General features: G+C 35.7%; 1 protein-coding gene across 1 annotated transcript in view; it reads left to right on the top strand.

Annotated features, from left to right (window-relative positions):
• Window positions 1-12,441, top strand: part of LOC114260740 (ABC transporter G family member 39) — a 35,988-nt gene that overhangs the window by 15,743 nt on the left and 7,804 nt on the right. Inside the window, exons 4-11 of the mRNA XM_082900802.1 lie at window positions 4,861-4,979; window positions 7,940-8,028; window positions 8,164-8,248; window positions 10,259-10,418; window positions 10,512-10,588; window positions 10,683-10,736; window positions 10,870-10,960; window positions 11,795-12,096. Of these exons, the coding sequence (XP_082756928.1) occupies window positions 4,861-4,979; window positions 7,940-8,028; window positions 8,164-8,248; window positions 10,259-10,418; window positions 10,512-10,588; window positions 10,683-10,736; window positions 10,870-10,960; window positions 11,795-12,096 (977 nt within the window). The remainder of the gene's footprint in view (window positions 1-4,860; window positions 4,980-7,939; window positions 8,029-8,163; window positions 8,249-10,258; window positions 10,419-10,511; window positions 10,589-10,682; window positions 10,737-10,869; window positions 10,961-11,794; window positions 12,097-12,441) is intronic.

The following is a 12,441-nucleotide window of genomic DNA, read 5'->3' as shown; positions in this document are numbered from 1 at the left end:
ACTAGTATGTTTGGGATAATTTTTTAATTTTTTATAAAAAGATGTGCAAAAAGTAGAAAAAAAATAAAATTTTTAATTTTTTAATATAAATTATTAATTTTTTAACTTTTTTACTTTATTAATAATTTTTTAACTAAAAAATTTACTTGTCAAATGAGACCTAACTACAAAAATAAATTGTCAGATTGCTTTACTGAAATACAATCTCCCCCAAGTCTATATGCTGCTACCTTAGCTCAGATGAAACGAAACATCAACCCAAAAGTGGGTGAAACAGCCAAAATTCTCGAATTGTGTTGGAACAGTCTGAAATATTTGACGGGACAGAACTCTAGTGCTTTTTATCAATTTTTGACCAAAATGATATATTTTAGACCGTACAATATGTACGGCACGGGATTGATAACTTCAATTATGATCAAAATCTCAAATTTTCACAAACAGTGATAGATTTTATTGATTTTTGTTATGAAAAATGCTTGGGAGCATTAATTAGTGCTCCCACTAATTAGGTGGCAGTGGGTCCCGCTATTAATGATGTGATGTTTTGGTCTTGGAATTATATTTTTTTTTATTTTTTTTTACTTTTTTAATACATTAGTGCTATTAGTAGTGATATTTTTAGTGGGATGAATCATTGTTGTTTTGTTATTTATAAACTATATTTCTTTGCACCCATTTACATGTTCGAAAAATGCTTGGGAGCACTAATTAGTGCTCCCACTAATTAGGTGGCAGTGGGTCCCGTCATTAATGATGTGATGTTTTGGTTTTGGAGTTGTGTTTTTTTTTTTTTTAATACTTTTTTAATGCATTAGTGCTATTAGTGGTGATGTTTTTAGTGGGATGAATCATTGTTGTTACATGTTCACTCGTTCGAATTGTGTTGGAACAGTCCGAAATATTTAGCGGGACAGAACTCTAGTGCTTTTGTACCATTTTGGTTTTTTTTAATTTTATCAAAATAATATATTTCGGACCTTACAACATGCCCGGCACGAGATTGATAACTTTAATCATAATTAAAATCTTAAAATTTCACAAAATATCGACAGATTTAATTTATTTTTGTCATTTATAAATTATATTTCTTTGCACTCATATATATGTGCACTCGTTAGTAGATATATATTTGAAGCGATGGAACACGCAATATGTTTGTATATGATTATTTTATTTTAGAAAAATAATATTTAAAATTTTATGATTGAATTCAAATTTAAAAATTAAAATACAATAAGAAAAAAGAAAAGTTAAGAGATTTGGGAGAGGAAAAAAACCGTGAATTTAGCACATAATTGCCCATATAACTACTATAACAGTATTTAAAAAAAAATTAAAAAATGAGACATCTGTTGGGATCTGGGATCCCGCCCAAGACCTTATAGAAATCATTGCAAGCAGAAAAACACACCCACACACAAGGAGACACAATATTTTACGTGGTTCGGCCCAATGCCTACGTCCACGGGAGAGTAACCGGTTATCACTATACCAATGAGGAGATTACAGAAAGATTACAATAGAGGAGGAGCTCACACTCTCCTCACTCAGCCACTCACCCGTCTCCCTCGCTCACACCGAGGGAGACGGTCTCTCCGCCTCACATCTCTCGCACTCTTTGGTTCACGGTTTTCTTCCTCTCTTACACCACTCATTTGGCCTCTCCTCTCACCCTCCCTTTATACACATTGGAGTAGGTGGGAGTGCCTTTGGGTAGCCTCCATTCTTGACCCTTGACATGGTTGGTGGCCACCAAGCTTGACTTGGTTGGTTGCCTTCCATTGTTGACCAAGGTGTGTTCCCATGGAAGAGCATCACCTCCTTCACATGGGGTGAATTCAACAAATCACCCCCTCAACCCATGTGAGGTGATCCACTGCACATACTGCTGCTAATCTTGTCACGCCCAAATTCAACATAGTTTGCATCTCTTCACTGAGACGCTGCATCCCCTGAAGCTAGAGATAAAACACCAGAGATACAAGAGGAGGAGGGAATCCGACATCCTCAACTCAACTCACACCACTCTCTGATTTGGAGAGAACCGCTGCTCCTATCTCCTACAGATCTCTTCCACACTTTCTGTCTCGGATGTCTTCAGCATAGTCTGCATCTCCTCACTGAGATGCTTGCACCCCCTGAAGCTAGAGATAATACACCAGAGATATAAGAGGAGGAGGGAATCCTACATCCTCAACTCAACTCACACCACTCTCTGAGTTGGAGAGAGCCACTGCTCCTATCTCCCACAGATCTCTTCCATGCTTCCTGTCTCGGATGTCTATACCTGCTATGCTTGAACTTGCGCAACCAAGATATCTGACACCCCCTGATTGGATGTCCTGCACCCCCTGCTTGGATGCCCTTGACTATCATGCAACTCCTTGCATGATGAACACTGGAGCAACTAGAAAACTTCAGAGTTTGACACATCAACATCCTCAAGTTTCCTTGCTCGGAGCTTATTTCTGAACAACCAGCCTTTGCCCTTCTGCACTTCTGAACAACCTCCTGGCGTTTTCACATACGCTTGTTGTCTGTGCTGCAATCCCTGATGTTCGGTTCTGTCTCACTTGTCCGTACTGATGTTTGACAGTTAGCCCTTCTGTCAAGACAACTTCCACCGGTCTGTACAAGTTACCACTATGCAACTCCGTGCATAGTGCTCGCACCCATGGCTTCTGGTCTCCCTGCGTCAAGCTTGCTTGAGAGATCTGCATCAACTCTATCATCTGCTGCCATGGAACTAAAGAAACCACCATAGAGAAATAAGACTTGCCACTCCTTGGCACGCACTCTTGCGTTTTACCTGTCTCAATTTCTCTGTCTGGAAATTCCTGTGAACTGTCAACAACCCGCTGCTGCACACTCTTCTCGCGCCTCTGTACGACACTCTAGCGTACCCTTGCACTGTTGCACGTCTGCAATTGTACTTCTGCGCTTAGTATGCTCCTCTGCAACTATTGTTCTACATGTCCACATACCATTAGTACCTTCTCGTATACAGTAGCTCCAACAGCCACAGTATTTCCCTGAGCCTGTACTGGTTGCCAAATCATCTATCCGTCGATGAATGGTCTTCTCTTTTGATTGAACCAGATCCTCCGAATACCTCAACAACCAAGAAAGTTCCCAGGAAAGACTGGTGGGGTCACAACCGGTCCCACTTAAGAACCAGTCTCCTTAGACAGTGTCTTTTTGACAGAACTTTCCGAGACCTTTGATCTTGAGATAATCATGTCTGCAATCCTCTGATCGCCCCTGACCAATCCTGATCTCCTTCGATCTGCCATTTGATCAAGCCTGATCTCCTCTGGTCTTCAATGATCTATCTCAATCTGTATCTGGTTGTCCAATCGGGTCAGAATCTGCCCATTCTAACCTCTTCAGTGAATCCGCAGCGTTCCACAATATCCGGCAACCTTCCTTCGAGTATTGAAGATGGCAAACACCCATGTTTTGACAATCTTTCCAAACCGTTCAGAATTTCACTATTCTGACCTCGCGGTTGCGTCCGGAGCGGTCCGTTTAGCTAGGACCAACCTTCGCTGCACTTCCAGGGACCTCACTGAAAAATATCCCCGAAAGTTGGGCCACACCACAATTTTCTGAAAATTCTGGGCCAAATTGCAATTTTTAGAAGTTCAGGGAATATTCCGTGTACCAACAGAATATTCCGTCCACTGCCCCTGACGCCGTCTGCCACTTTAATCTGCCTTCTTTTTACAGAAACTCCGTTTCCAAAATCTGACCGTACGGATGTGTCCGGAATACTCCAAATAGTCGGAAACCACTATTGGATCACCAAAAACGGACTCCAAATGGCTTCGATCTAGCCAAAACATTTTGTACGCCTCAGATCTGCGGCTGCACCGTAGCCGCGAAACACAGGATTCTTCCTCCTGCGGATGACGTGGCAGATGACGTGGCTGCTGACGTGGCACGCGCGTGCCATACACGCGCCTCTCCCACTCGTCTTCTTCCTTCATCCGCGCGTGGGGGCGCGTGCCGAGACTGGGCCGACGCGCCTTCTTCAGGCGGCGCGTGGGGGCGCGTGCCAACTCCTCTGGGTGTCTGCTTTATATGGTTGGACTCCTCTTCTCGAGCCCTTGCTCCTGGTATGCTCAAAACCTGATTTCGAGCAACTTGATTTCTGGGCAGTTTCGGACAACACGCTGTTTTTGTTCCGAAATGCCACCGACGAGGCTCTGATACCACTTGTTGGGATCTGGGATCCCGCCCAAGACCTTATAGAAATCATTGCAAGCAGAAAAACACACCCACACACAAGGAGACACAATATTTTACGTGGTTCGGCCCAATGCCTACGTCCACGGGAGAGTAACCGGTTATCACTATACCAATGAGGAGATTACAGAAAGATTACAATAGAGGAGGAGCTCACACTCTCCTCACTCAGCCACTCACCCGTCTCCCTCGCTCACACTGAGGGAGACGGTCTCTCCGCCTCACATCTCTCGCACTCTTTGGTTCACGGTTTTCTTCCTCTCTTACACCACTCATTTGGCCTCTCCTCTCACCCTCCCTTTATACACATTGGAGTAGGTGGGAGTGCCTTTGGGTAGCCTCCATTCTTGACCCTTGACATGGTTGGTGGCCACCAAGCTTGACTTGGTTGGTTGCCTTCCATTGTTGACCAAGGTGTGTTCCCATGGAAGAGCATCACCTCCTTCACATGGGGTGAATTCAACAACATCAACTTCAAGTCTAACTTTCACATAGTTAGAATATGTATGATGTCTATGTCCTTGATTTTTGTCCTTTCTATATTGCATGCATCACATTTTTTAGTAAAAAATGTACATGGATTGACAATTTTATTTTGGTGGATTAGAGTTTCTCTTGATCTACCGACCATTGAAGTTCGATTTGAGAATCTGAATGTTGATGCAGAAGCCTATGTGGGTAGCAGAGGCTTGCCCACAATCATCAACTCTTTTCTTAATGTGATTGAGGTATATCTAATATTCTCTCCAACTATTCCGTATTGAAAAATGATAGGAATCTCAAATAAATTATTAAATTTTCTATCAAACTTTTCACATAAGTGTGGAATGCACGCAAATCACGTGTGTGGGTCCCACACCCATGTAAGAGGTTTGGTAAAAAAATTAATAATTTATTTAAGATCTCTAACAAAACTCTTCCACATTTGTACATTACTACTTTCTTTAACATTAGTATAAACAGTAAGTATCTAGAATTAGATGATATGAACAAAAAAAAAAATTAAAGGGGAGAGGGCTCTTTTGAATTCACAATAAATTATATTGTGTTCTTTGGGATAGTGAAATCATAATGGGTCACATTTTAATAATTTTAATAATTTCTTTTGCAAAATATTTTGTATAGATTATACATGAAATATATTAAATTGATATGATAATTGTAACTAAATAATTTATCACATTTGTCTTCTAAAAATAAATAGACAAAATAAACGGTTTAGTTTTAAAATTATATCTGTCATTTATTTCTTTGACCACAAATGTTGTTTATCTATTATTTTTAACATATTGGGTCAATTTAACTTAGCTTTCGTTTGGGATGTGGATTGACTTTTTGGCCATTTAGGATAGGCTTTTTAGCTTTTTTAATTTTTGTGAAAGAAAAAATAAAATGATTTTGGTTTGGATGTGACATTTTGTCTTATTAGATTAAAAAACATATTTTGTCTTTTTATGATTAAAATAAATCCCAACCCAACCCAACCCAACCCAACCCAAACCTTCATGCCAAACATAGCCTTGGTGACAGCACACAAATGTTATTTATTTTTTATTTTTTTTAAGTGAAGGCCTCAATTGGTATAGTGCTTTTTATTTTTAAGAAAGAAGGTTATAGAAGGAGGTAGGAGAATTCATATCACTTAAGCAAAATACACATTATATTATTAATTGCATTATTATTATTTTTTTTAATTTTTACTTATTTAAATTATGCATAATGTGTGTCACCAGCTAGTATATAAATATATATACATGTATATGGATCAGGACCGGCCCTGGGGTATAGGCCACAAGGCCATGGCCTAGGGCTCCTCAAAATAGAGTAAAAAAAGGGGTCTCTCTTATTATAATTTAGTATAATATATTAGGTATGTTTTAAGTCTAAAAAAATTAAAAAATGTCTAAGTTAACTTAAAATAAATTGACCCATTAAAAAATTGAAAGGCTATTCAAAAAAATTAGCATTGTTATCCATTGAAAATAGACCCAAAAAAAGGGTCTCTCTTATTATAATTTAGTCTAATATATTAAGTATATTTTAAGTCCCAAAAAAAAAAAATTAAGGAAAGCCCAAATTAACTTAAAATAAATTAATCCATTAAAAATTGAAAGGCTCATTTAAAATAATTAGCATTGTTATTCATTGAAAATGATTTTGTAAAAAAATTAGATTATGCAAGTATGATTGATTTATTTGTTTCTAAAAATACAAAAAGAGTGAGGATCAAGCGATATTTATTAATTATTGTAATGAAATCCTAAATATTTTTTGTGATTTTAACACAAATCTTTTGTCTTTTACTTTCAATTTTTTTTTTTTTCATTCAATGAAATTTTTTTTCATTCAATGAAAAAAATTGTGAAGGACTCCAGAAATTTATTAGTTGATTATCGACTTTAGACCTCAAAAATCTCAGGACCGGGCCTGATATGGGTGGATGTATATATTGTGTAAATTAATAAATTAAAGAGCGAGTGACTTATTTGCAAAACTCCAATTGAAGTCGTCCCTCTCCTTCTTCAATCTGTAAGACCCGTAATTATTCACACAAAACTCCAATATTCTTTTCCGTATTGGCTTATATTTAGAATTAACCTTCTGTTTGAGAAGTGGATTGACTTTTTGACTTTTTAATTTTTTTATCTATTTTAACCTGAGCTAAAAAACTTGATTTGGGAAGGACTTTTTAGCTTTTTGACTTTTTTTTTTGTGAGAGAATAGTGTAATGATTATGGGTTGAATGTGATGTTTTGTTTGTTGTGGCTAAAATAACTTATTTTGTCTTTTGTGACTATTTTAGCCACAAACCAACTAGCCAAACAATACCTAAGATTACAAACTCTTAAAATATCACTTTTAAATATCTATACAACATAACAACGGTTTAAATCTTAGAAAAATGCTTGAGACCACTAATTAGTGATAACACTAATGATGTGGTAGTGGACCTCACAGTGTTGTTGTTTTTTTTTTTTTTTTTTTTTTTTTTTTTTAAGTGTGTGCCAATTCATTAGTGATACTTTAGAGTACCACTTTTAATAGTATGTAGCATCACTGTAAATCTTAATTGGTTAATTTCTAAACAAGTCAACAATTAACATTAATATTTCACACCATTTGGGGTAAATTTAGTTAAAAATAAAAGGATAATTACACTTTACCTTATTTATGTTTGGTCATTTTTTCATATTAGTTGGTTAAGTTTTTTTCCCTCAAGTTGGCCTCTATGTTTCAAATTTTTTTCAATTTACTCATAATGTTAATTTTTGTTTAAATTTAGACAGTAAATATCACGTTAATTGTCACATAATATAAAAATATATTATTATATTATAGTTTGTATTTGGATTGGAGGTATGAATTATATAAAATAAAATATTTTTAAGTTATGCAGCTGTTAACTTGTCATTTTATATCTAATTTTCGACATAAGCTAACTCTTACAATAAATTAAAAAAAAACTTGAACATGAATGATCAGAATGAGAAAAAAACCAAATTTCAAGAACCGAAGTGAAAAATGGCAAAACATAAAGGGGAAAAAATGTAATTTATCCAAAATAAAAGTCATCCACAAAATAAGAAGAAAGATAGAAGGAGAAGCAACTTCTTTTAAAACATTGGTTGTGATTCAGCACATGATCAGAATGCACTAACCCATGATGCTTTTGTACTTTGCCTTGAAGGGGGTATCAAATTATCTCCACATTCTTCCAAACCAGAAGAAAAGGTTTTCAATTCTTCACAATATAAGTGGAATTATCAAGCCTGGCAGGTAAGAGCATGAGCTCTCTCTCTCTCTCTCTCTCTGTGGATATATATATATATATATATTGTTCAGTGGAACTAACTAAATTTATAGTTACATGAAATATTTTTCACAAATTTTTTATGTGAAATTGTTTTGTAGAATGACCTTGCTTTTAGGGCCTCCAGGATCTGGGAAGACCACCTTGCTGCTAGCTTTGTCAGGAAAACTTTCTGCAGAACTAAGGGTACATCTAAGTCATCACTTCTATACACTGTATGTACATACATACATATATATATATATATATATATATACTACTTGGTTATACGATATGGTCATGTTTGTTTGGGTGGACATGAGCTTAGGATTGGACTAATAGTCTAATAAAATTATTAATCTGATGTTTGGTTAAACAATTGAAGTACGGACTAATTATTTTAAACTTGACTATTAGTTAAGATAGGATACATAATCCAATGGATTCGTAGTCCTAGGACTATTAGTCATGGGAATGCTAATCCAGTCCGCCCAAACAAACATGGCCTATGTGTACAATTCAAATAAGTAAGAATAAAAAAAAATAATAATGAAATTAATATTATAATATTTACTTATCTTAAGTGATATTATCCTCTTATCTTAAACTATGATCATGAGTTTATGTAACTTTATTTTAAAAATAAAAAATAAAAAACACTGTCATGTGACATGAGGAGAGCATATAGATATAGTAGCATTTGAGTCCATGCGATACATGGGTAATTGAATGTGCAGTTTTTTATTTGCTGAATTGACTTTTTGATCCTTAAAATAACTTCTAGCAAAGGAAATATTTTGGGGAAATTATGTTGTTACTTTGATTTTTTTTTGTAAAAATCAAAATTGCGTGACAACATCAACCAAGTGAGTTTCCATGATAATGTGTGTATATATATTGTAACAAGGCTACCAAGGGATTTGCCCTGATAGTCGCTGGATACTTGCAATCTCCCTTCCCACGCATGCTAAATAAATTACGGGCACAGGCCCTAGCGATGGCCCCAAGGGAGTCGATCACTTCATGAGGTTTGAACTCCACTACGAGGAAAAAGGACAGGCATTATTTAAATCATGGTAAAAGTCACAAAAATACGAGGAGCATAAAATTTGTTGTGGGATTTTCACAAATGGCCTGGAAAGCCTCTTTTTACATATAGTGCCCGTGACGTACATTTCTTGAGAGTGCTCTAGTAGATTGGTGTGGATCAAGTACCTTCCCCCTAAAGTACAATTTTTTGGGTGGCTTGCATGGAAACATAAGGTTAAAACTTCCGTATTTCCGCAAAGGATTGGAATTTTGGATGAGAGTGCAACTACCTTGTGTATATTGTGCAAAGCTTATCAAGAATCAGTAGAGCATGTGCTTATTTTCTGCCCTATGGTTTGGTGAGTTTGGACAGGTCTTCTAAAGTGATGGGGAGCTCAATGGATGGTGCCTGGATCAGCTGAAGGACTGTTGCAGTGGTGGGCAGGGGATTGCTTCCCGAAAGTTGAAAGGAGAATTTGGAATACCATACCTTTGGTGGCTCTTTGGTCCACCTGGAAGCACAGGAACGAATGCCTTTTTGATGATGTCCAACCAATGATATTGCAGTGGTGGGCAGGGAATTGTTTCACGAAAGCTGAGAGGAGAATTTGGAATACCATACCTTTAGTGGCTCTTTGGTCCATCTGGAAGCACATGAACGAATGCCTTTTTGATGATATCCAACCAATGATGAAGGAGCTACAGGAAATTATAATTATTGGACTCGCAATTTGGTTGAAAACGTCATCCATGGACTTCCAGTACTCTATCAATGACTTTCTGTACAATATTGTGAAGATTAGAAATCGTATTGGAGGAAGGGTGTAATGTTGCAATGTTTTGGATGTATTGAGCTGTTTTGAGTTGGAATCTCTCTAACTCTTTTCGGGGCCTTGGAAATGCACATGATTAATCTTGCTTTGGGTGCCAACCTAGTTGGGATGCTTAGCTTTAACAATAATGCAACTTCTTTCCAAGCTATTTGTACCTTTTCATTATCTAATAAAAATTTGATTTGCTTGCTGCTCAAAAAAAAAAAAAAACTTACATTTCTTGTGGCACTTATCACGGTTTAACTTGACATATCTTGGGGGACTTATCATGGCTCAACTTGTCACTCAATTCACTCTTATATATATATTGTTCTTTCTTCTTTACAACTAATAATGACTTGTCTACAATAATCAGGTTTCAGGGAAAGTGACATACAATGGTCATGAAATGCATGAATTTGTCCCTCAGAGGACGTCCTCTTATGTCAGCCAATCTGATGAACACATTGCTCAAATGACAGTGAGGGAAACATTAGCCTTCTCTGCTAGATGTCAAGGAATTGGTACTCCCTATGGTGAGTTGAATTTGAAATATAGGACTCTAATTTGATGAACTTTGCACAAGTTTTAACCTAACCATTTTTAACTTATGGCTGCAACAATTGCAGACATGGTTATGGAGCTCTTGCGGAGAGAGAAGGAACTAAACATTGAGCCAGACCTTGACATTGATATATTGTTGAAAGTAAGAGAAAATCAATATAATTTTTACTGAATTTATACCTTTCAATTATCGAGTAGAATGTTACGGAGGCCTAAAACAAAATCTTCAAATACAGGCTGCTGGTTCAAAGGAGCACAAGGACAACTTAGTTACAGACTACATTCTCAAGGTATATCATTAACAGTAACATCTCTGAAAACTAGCAATTTCACGAATATATAAAATATTGTTAAATTTTATTTCCAGCATACACTCATTGTTTTCTTCCTATTTCCTTTTTTTTCTTTTTTTTTTTCGTTCAGATCTTAGGATTGGAAGATTGTGCCGATACAATTGTTGGAAATGAAATAGTGAGGGGTATTTCAGGAGGGCAAAGGAGACGTGTGACAATAGGTAGACAAATGAAACTAAAACAAGTATGATTAAGTCATTTATTTTTTGTCTTTGTTAATAGGATCATTATGAGTGCTTTTCTTTACAAAGATTGTCACTGATAATTTTTTTTTCTTTTCTTCTCCGTAATGTTTACTAAAATTTGGTTATTATTTGTTTTATTTTTTTTTCTTACAATAGAAAACCCCCTTCCCTAACTAGGCCTTTAAACCTTATGTGTTATGAGCTTCTTATATTCATAGATTTCAACATATTTAATTATTAAGAATACAATACCATTTAAGGTAAATTACAAATACACCCTGTGAGGTTTTCTTAAAATATGAATTGCCCTTGTAGTTGTGAAAATTACATCCTGTCCCCTGAAGTTTTGAATTTCATTACAAATAACCAATTTTATTAATAAATCATAAAATCAGTTAACATTTTTTAATGTATCAAAAATTTATGTCAAATAATAATTTAGGTAATTTTATTATTGTATAGGAGAGCAGTTCATAATTTTATTATTTTAGTTAATTCTATTAAATAAAAAATTATGACAATGGAGTATTTGTAATTTTTCAAATCACATGAGACAATTCGTATTTTAAGTAAACTTCAGGGACATATTTGTAATTTACCCTAACATTTGTATACGCTTTTTTTTTTTTTTTTTTTTTTTTTCAAAATGTTTTCTTATGCTTCCAAATTCTTTGTCATTTGCTTTACATTTCCAAAACTTACAGAAACATTTCTGTTTCTGAGCTAACTGAAAGAGCATATCAAAAAGAAAGTTTGATCCTAACTTGTATGATGGGAATATTTAACCGGAAACTATTTTGATTGATAAAGGGGAGATGCTAGTAGGTCCTGCAAGGTCATTTTTCATGGACAACATATCAACTGGTCTTGATAGCGTGACAACTTTCCGAATCATTAACTCAATTAGGCAATCGGTCCATATTCTCAAAAAGACAGTTATGATCTCTCTTCTCCAACCTGCACTGGAAACTTACAATCTCTTTGATGACATCATTCTTATCTCGGAGGGACAAATCGTGTACCACGGCCCTTGTGAATGTGTTCTTGATTTCTTTGAATCCATGGGTTTTAAATGCCCCGGTAGAAAAGTTGTCGCTGACTACCTACAGGAAGTAAGTTTGTGAAAACTAGTATATATCTATGCCTTCGTTGTGCATGCTTGTACATTTGCATATTTTTTAACTGTAAATATGACTGCCATAACACATAAAATTCTTGAATATCGATTTATGTTGTTTCGGTGAAAAATGTTTTCCAAATTTTTCGACATTTGTAATGATGAAAAACAAAAGTCAATGGAAAACTTTTTCCATGGTCAACGAAAAATGAGCTGGGAAATGGTTTTTCATGTTCAATTAAAAAAAAAGAAGCTAATTTGGACAAAAACTTTTTTCACTTTTCATATTGAAAAACATTTTTCAAACTAGTCTTACTAACGCTACCACCATTGTTACCAC

This window comes from Camellia sinensis, chromosome 13 (assembly GCF_055761805.1).
Source record: "Camellia sinensis isolate YWXY chromosome 13, ASM5576180v1, whole genome shotgun sequence".
NCBI lineage: Eukaryota > Viridiplantae > Streptophyta > Magnoliopsida > Ericales > Theaceae > Camellia > Camellia sinensis.
This window is presented reverse-complemented; position numbering and strand designations above follow the sequence as displayed.